General features: G+C 36.1%; 1 protein-coding gene across 3 annotated transcripts in view; it reads left to right on the plus strand.

Annotated features, from left to right (window-relative positions):
- The window catches only part of LOC139472774 (dual specificity tyrosine-phosphorylation-regulated kinase 4-like), a 38,199-nt gene extending 30,659 nt beyond the window's left edge, over positions 1-7,540 (plus strand). For all 3 annotated transcript variants that reach the window (XM_071255260.1, XM_071255245.1, XM_071255253.1), the window contains exons 9-13: positions 164-397; positions 739-868; positions 1,126-1,304; positions 1,742-1,861; positions 3,108-7,540. In XM_071255260.1, coding sequence (XP_071111361.1) covers positions 164-397; positions 739-868; positions 1,126-1,304; positions 1,742-1,861; positions 3,108-3,334 — 890 coding nt within the window. In that variant the 3' untranslated portion in view covers positions 3,335-7,540. The remainder of the gene's footprint in view (positions 1-163; positions 398-738; positions 869-1,125; positions 1,305-1,741; positions 1,862-3,107) is intronic.
- The last annotated feature ends 416 nt before the right edge of the window (positions 7,541-7,956 follow it).

Genomic DNA, 7,956 nt, shown 5'->3' on the forward strand with positions numbered 1-7,956 from the left:
CTCAGCAATATTCCAGCTATCTTGATGTTATAAACTGTTCAATAATTGTTGTGGTAACCACTGGTCCTTAGGATATCTCAATCAAATGTATGTATCATAGATGTAAAATGGGCTGTGATTTTTTTTTTCAAAGTTAGAATGTAACACAATCTCTCTGTTCCAGTGTACACATATATACAGAGCAGATTCTACCGGTCTCCAGAGGTGATACTAGGTTTGCCCTACTCCATGCCAATCGACATGTGGAGTTTTGGTTGCATCCTGGCTGAGTTGTACACAGGCTACCCTTTGTTCCCTGGGGAGAATGAGGTAGAGCAGTTAGCCTGCATCATGGAGGTGTTGGGACTCCCACCTCAGAATGTCCTAGACCAGGCAACTAGGAGAAGGCTCTTCTTTGGTAGGTATAACTGAACATGCTACTGGATAAGGTATATGGCAGCAGTGTATTGATTCTGTTTAATCTAGTACCAAAGACTGATATAATCTTATAGCGCATGCTATTATCGGTCATGACAATCAACATGACAATAAACTGAAGTATAGAAAATATTTGGTGATATAATATATTGAATTTATAGATTTGTACAATGGACCTGTGGCCTTTCAGTATTTCTGAAATAAAGACTTGAACATCAATATGTTGCATTACAGTGGGATAAGTATATAGAAGTGTATACATAGAGAAACAGAAGATACTAATGAAGAAACATCCATGCAATACTTCCTGATTTGTTTCAGATTCTAAGGGTAATCCCCGATGTCTTACCAATAGTAAAGGCAAGAAGAGGAGAGTGGCATCCAAGGATCTACAGCAAGCAATCAAAACTAGTGATGCTAGCTTCCTGGACTTTATAAGAAGATGCATAGAGTTAGTTCAATTTATATATAAACATCTGTCATTTATTGGAAATTTTGATTTGTTATAAAGAATCTATGGTGTGTTCATGTTTTGATAGTTGTGGAGACTTTACTGATCAACCTTACTGAAGTGTGTTCTTTTAGAAAAATCTGACTTTGTAATGAATAAAACTAATTTAGTGTTTCTTCAATATATGTATGGTTGAATCAGATTATTAGTGCCCAGAGAAAGGTAAACTAGTTTACTAAATCATTTCCTGATATCAGATGGGATCCATCAGTGCGAATGACATCAGATGAAGCTCTGCATCATGACTGGATCAAGGAAGGGCTGGTTCACCGGAAAGACAGGGTTCTGAAAGGACAGCACAAACGCCACACATCTCCTGGAAGTGAGGGACAACAGCCCGATCCCTACAAGGTTCCTGCTCAACCACCTGTGAAAGGTATGAATATCCAGAAAATACATTAGCTATTTGTTGAGATCCATGTAAGTTTATGATAATTTTTGTAAGGAAGTAGTCATGTTGTCTTTCATATTTATTTGTTGATACAATGTCACTGACACAAAGACATTATTTATAGAAACTGATGAGAGAGCCTATGAAATGATTGACTGTGATCCATTCAGTTTGATTTTGCGTTAGAGGTAGGCAACAATAACATATATATTTTGTTGGATATTTTGTTTTTTAAGTACATTGTGCTTTTGTATTTATTCTGTGTTTTTTAAGGCTTCTTGAAATTAGCCCATTGGGGTTTCTCTCACATTTAACTTGTCTATCCTTGTGTTTCTTTCCACACATTGCACAAGAACATTCAGGTGTCTTATGACACAAAGATATGTAGAGTAATAAGTGAACACTATGCTTTTTGCATTCAGAGAAGACAAAGGTAGATGAGTGGAAGATGTCACTAAAGGAGAAACGCAGTGCCAAGGCACGAGAGAGAGTTCCACCAGTTGGGGCCTCTGCAGAGCAAACACACGAAGAAACAGGCAAGGGTGAGTAGTAATCTTTGACATCTTGAACAACTGTGTTGGTATTACCCTGCACCAATGTTTGAAATTAAGAGCAAAAGTAAAGGGGTCCTTGTCATTAGCCCAGTGTTAAAAATAAGTCAGAAAGACCCCTTGATTTAGATATACAGCAGTTAATCTCAGGCAGCCCAGGACCCAAGTAATATCTAACATCAGATACCGGTAATACCATTACCTCCCTGCGGCATCGTTTTCATGCATCAAAGTACTACTATCAGAATTAGAAGTATTCTTAGAATAATTTTTTGTTTAGCATGCCTACCTAATAATAGCCCATATAGTAATACTGGTATGTTCTAAAAATAATGCCAACAGACAATAAATACCAGTTCACTTTTCGCACAGATTGTATTCATGTTTGGCAGTCAGTGTGACCAATTTTGTCATACCTGGGGGGTAACTGGGGGCCTATTCTGACCTGGAATTCTCATGTCGGGCTTGATGACAGCAGTTTGTTTCTCATTTGTATGAAGGATGTTTTGTACTGATAAGCTTCAGGATTTTTTCCTCTCTTGATGGTTTAGAGTGAATGAGTTGAGGCTTATGATTCCTTTGTAGAGTACAGTAAACTACGGTTATAACAAACTCAAGGGGACCACTTATTATGGTTTGTTATAACCATAGTTTGTTATAAGCATATATACAGCAAATGGACAGGACCAGAAAAAAGTTTGTTATAGCTGTCAGTTCGTTATAAGTGTGTTCGTTATAAACATAATTTACTGTATTTCAATCATATTCAGAATATCAGCTAAATTTGGCATAAAATTCCTAAGTTATGCAGATTATAGACATTTGATACTGTCTGTTTGATTGCATTCTAGAAGGTAGACACAATTTTATGGATTACAACTTATTGTTATCCATAAAATTGTGTCCACCTTGTCATCAGTCAACTTCTAAGTAATGCCTATCGAACAATTTTCACTGTTACAATGATAGCAGTGTACGAATCTACACCAAATGTCACACAATGCAATAAACCAGAAGTCGTTATCCATAAAGTTGTATGTTTTCTTATTTGGTACTTTGGTGAACCCTTGATCAAAGGTAGTAACACTGACAAACAAAGTATGATAAACGGGGCAAAGCTCGGATTTGAACTCATGACCAGCAATGAGATTGTTTAGAATTATTTTCAGATTTGAAATAACTTGAATTTTCACAATGGCGTGTTATCATTCAAATACATAACATTTTTGTTAATTAGATCCCGGTACAAAGAAGGAAGATCAGGAGCCCTCTGAAGACCCTTCTGAGAAAGCAAATAAGATCCAATCAAATGACAAGCAGCCATCACAGGATGCAGGTGTAGAGAAGTTAACACAGTCAGAAAAGATTCACCATCAAGACAGTGGCGTGGAAGAAAGTAAAGACCAGCCGCATGATAATAATGTGGATGAAGCAGGGAAGTTTCTACCACCAATTGCTAAATGATTTCTCCTCAAGCCAGTACACATACCAGTTGACATAGAATGAATGCATACTTTGTGTGACTATATCAAGTCAGTATTATTACAATTGAAATCTTGAACACAAGACTGTTCATGGCAGGTATCTAAGCGTAAGTGAAATACAACCACAAAACTTTTGTCTGGGATACAAGTTTGTTTTTTAAATTAGTCTTCTATAAATGGAATGCTGTTAGTCATCAGTTAACAAACACATGGTGGTATTCAGATGGAAATATCAGAATCTTTGAATTGCAGCAGTTCATATTTTACCTGTGTAAGGTACCATTTAAGAAAGAATGATTCAAAAGTGGTAACAAATTCTTCTCATTCCAACTCACTCTTTATGCACAGGTTGATGTTTTGTAGTTACATGACAGCATTATCACCCTTGTCTCAACATATTTTGTTAACCAAAGCACAGTATTCACTGTCTGATATTGAATGTCAGCATACATAGGCCAAAAGTATTCTGATGTATGTACATCATCTTTACAATGCATGTTGTGTGTCACAACAGGTCATTCTCTTTCATGGTGAACCAACTGATCTATTGCAGTATTTAGTATCATCTGCCTCGGTACAAATACATTACCTATAACTGGATTTCGCTGTATGGGTTTATGACGCTTTATTTTTTGGATTTGGTTTCTCATTTTAGTCTTTCCAATGACTTCTTCAGTGCAGACAGAAATATGCAGATAAAAGTTTGGAGGTTGTAGGTTTATATTATTTCTATGCCATGCTTGAAATAGCCAAACTTTGAGAGACATTAGTGTAATGTGCCTGATTATTTGCTCAAGAGGTTATAATTACTGAAACAACAGGAGTGATGTTCATATAGTACAATATACATTTCAGAAACATTTTGTTAGCAAATACTGATCAGTATTCAGTGTATATTTATGATTATAAAAATATTTATGAATACCATGTAAGGTGTTTGCAATGTATAGAGATTGATGATTTGCTGTTGGATTGCTCAAGTCATTGTTATCAATGTATATACCATTGAGTCATTGTTATTGTACATACTGCAATGTTTATATGTTTATACATTGTTTCTTTACCATACCAGTATCAGGGTCAGCATTTTCTTTCCAACCTTCAGTATCTAATTTTTTTTAACATTATCAACTAAGATTTATTTGGCTAGAAATTGAATTCACACTTCATTGTATCAAATGAAATGATTGTAATACTTTTAGTCTTTTTCTGTGATTGTTCTAGATTGTAACTGTGTTGAAATTTATATAATTTTGTTAAGCAGAGATCAAAATTATTTTGCCGATATTCTTTTTTATTTATACATAATTTATGTGATGATACATTTCTGATCCTATTTTACTATATAATTGTGTATTGTTTGAAGTTGTGTGAAGTCAGAATATAATCAGACGTGAATAATATTATGGTCAGTTTTGATGACAGAAAAATCATCACATAATCTTTTATATGGAGATGTCTTGCATTTAGTGTTCCCCATAAGCAAGTGAAGTCTCCTTTTATTTTTGACCCAAAATTTTAGCAAAGAGTATCCTAAAAATATTTTCATAAAAAAATTGAACGCTCGACTTCCCTTGAGTCTTCTTATGGACCTTGTCAGATAAAGAAGTAACACATCAAAATGTATTGTGAGGATTAGAGTCATTGACTATTTTGTATTTATGACAGAGCATAACAATGTAATTGCTTTGAATTGGAAATCTTTAGGTTACAATTTGCGGACAAGTTCCCCGATAGGCAAAATCCTGTTTTTGTGTGTTTTTATGCATTCTGTAAATTAAAGTCCATTTTTTTAATCATGCTGGATATGATTTATGTTTTTGTTTTCTTTAATGGAATTTTCTGTTTAAGATATTGATACTGACCTTCAGGCAAGCATTAAACATTTAAAATTGCAATATAGCATGTGATTTGCATGTAGTCCTTTTTTGGCTGCAGCTTTCGGTGTAATACAGTAAAATAATAATCAATAGGAATTCAGTAAAGTGTTTTTCTTTGTGTATAGTTGTGTGCAATAAATGCTGTGATTTAATGACAGTTGACATTGCACTATGATACATTTGAGGCAAAAATAATTAGGGTTGTTAAGTTAAAGTGAATTTGTAGGTATGGAACACTTATCCAAATATTTTGCATGCATTAATATCCATGCTCCAGTGTTAAAATTTATTATCACCTATAACATTTTTTATCTATCTTAGTACTAAGAAGATACAAACATATCTTTAGATATCAGTATTACTCAGTGAATCCGTCCATGTATACAACAGTGTTGTGTGCATCTCCATTGAAGTGTGTGTTTTATCAATGTTGTGACTTGTTATCATCACATCTGGTTCATGTGGTGTAACAGTGTTTGTTGGCTCTTAAAAGTTAATTTATTTTGGATTGTTTAAACAAAATAAAATGGCAGACAACATTCAAAAGCAATGGTAGTTTTGATATTTCATTGTTTTGTTACATTATGTAGGCTTGTGAAAGTTTTTCCTAATGTTTCACATTCTCAGATTAGTGAATTTTCATCACATCTATCAGATTTTGAGCTTCTGTGGACTTTGAATACAGTTATGTCAAAAATATTCTCAATTGGAGCTTTATGGGACCAAGCAATTGATGATAATAACTTGTCCATAGATGTTTGCACATACCGTAATAAGAAGCCATAGGTGTCCAGCTCTCATTCAAGAACCAAGACTGAATAAATGATGGTTGCCACATGTTGCACATGGAATCCTGTGCATAATACTGTATGGTCTCCTGACCTGTCTGATGGGCTTACTGGACGCCATATCAAGATCCGAAATCATGGCATGAGCTTATTTCCAATGCACTATCGGGCTGCTTCTTTGTGCTCCATGCTGTCATCTTGGTGGCCATCTTGGTGACTGTGGTGTCCGCGTTAACTGTCCCCCTGGATTTGTGGGGAGACGAATCCAAGCCCAACAACAATCTGGCACTCCAACATCAAACGGTGCTCATGGTCCAAGTCACCCAGCCATGATACTGGCTTCCCCTTACTGGACTCTTGGCCGGGGTAGTTTTCTCAGCCTGCTCAGGTGCATGCTGCTCCTTCCTAATGGAAGCCATTTCTGCTGAAATTGCTTGAAATCTCTCTTTTAACATTGCCTGCATGTTCTCCTGTTTTTCATCATATCTTCAAACATGCTCGTCGACAGAAGAGAAGTGGCTGACGGAGGTGGAACATTAGATGGTGTGGCAGGCCTGGGGCCTGACCTCCTGCAGTCTGGAACAAAAACTTCTCGTTGACTGGAGAGAGCTAGTCCAACCCATCAACCATCTTCTTGGCTGCTTCCCTCCTTTTTGCCCTCTTCCATGCTTCCACAATCTTGCAGAAAGTGTCGTGCGGGAGAGAAGCAAACTGAGAGCATCTAACATGATCAGTGCATCTTGAATATCTGCACTTCCAACAGGAACAGTGAGGGTCCCTAGCCATCTTTAAATGGCCACATCTCTCACACGTAGAAGACGATGCCATCTTGCTCCCACAAACAAACGTTTACCACCAAGCAACTTTATATCTAAGATAAACAGATCCTCTTCAGCTGCAACTCATGTGAATATAACTCACTAGACTCTGCAACTCATGTGAATATAACTCACTAGACTACTATTAATTGCATAACTTATTATGGATAGATGACAGTGAAGAGGATTTATAGTGTGATGTCAGCCAAAATACACGATATGGGCAGTGATGTATTTGAAGGCATTGTTTGCTTATACCATAATAAGGATAAATCCTTTGTCTTTTGAAAGTTGTCTAGGCTCAGCATTATTTACATTGTAGCTGTATAAAATTACATCCAATGTCCGGTCTTGATTGATGTTAAATACAATTTGATCACAAATATATATGTAATATTATAAAGTGATAAAAGTTACAGAATTACCTGGATTTAACATTAAATCTGTTCTTTAGCAATCTGTTCTTTAGGTATAGAAACCTACTTAGTATATTTAGAGAAGACTGCCTGTATACGGCCTCTTGGAAAACATCAAAATGAGCTCGGTTTCACACACTTCATCTAAGTCATGTCACAGTTGTGCTCGGAGTTACTCATGATAGTTGCAATATGTATTACTGTTGCAATGTTGTTTGGTATACATCAGTTTTATTTGCACTTCAAGAAAATGCAAGTATTGTGCACATGTAATGCACAGACTTCAGGGGAAAAAATAAATAAAGATTTGACATTTGCACATATTTATTTGTATTTTTTTATCCATTCTAGTCAGTAACTGAGTTGAGTGAATGAAGGATTTGTTATATGCCACAGTCAGCAATATTCCAGTACAGATACATGTCTTGGCAATGGTCAGACAAATCAGTGCTTGACAGCATAAGCAATAATCCACTTCATTTGGGCACCATGACACACAATCAGCCAGGTCACACTATTTGTCTACCCAATCCATATTATGCGGCATGCATAACGAACATGGGCTGCTGGGAACTGTGCTCCATCCCCTGAATGCTCTCAGTTATAAATGGTTTAGAGTTTGCAAGTACTTGCCCAAAAAATGCAGACACTTTATAGTCAAGGCAACTTCTTCCGATGCAAAAACTACCAAGTATCAGGA

The sequence above is a fragment of the Haliotis cracherodii genome, unplaced genomic scaffold, assembly GCF_022045235.1.
Source record: "Haliotis cracherodii isolate W230 unplaced genomic scaffold, xgHalCrac1.p SCAF_1, whole genome shotgun sequence".
In the NCBI taxonomy this organism is placed as follows: Eukaryota; Metazoa; Mollusca; class Gastropoda; order Lepetellida; family Haliotidae; genus Haliotis; species Haliotis cracherodii.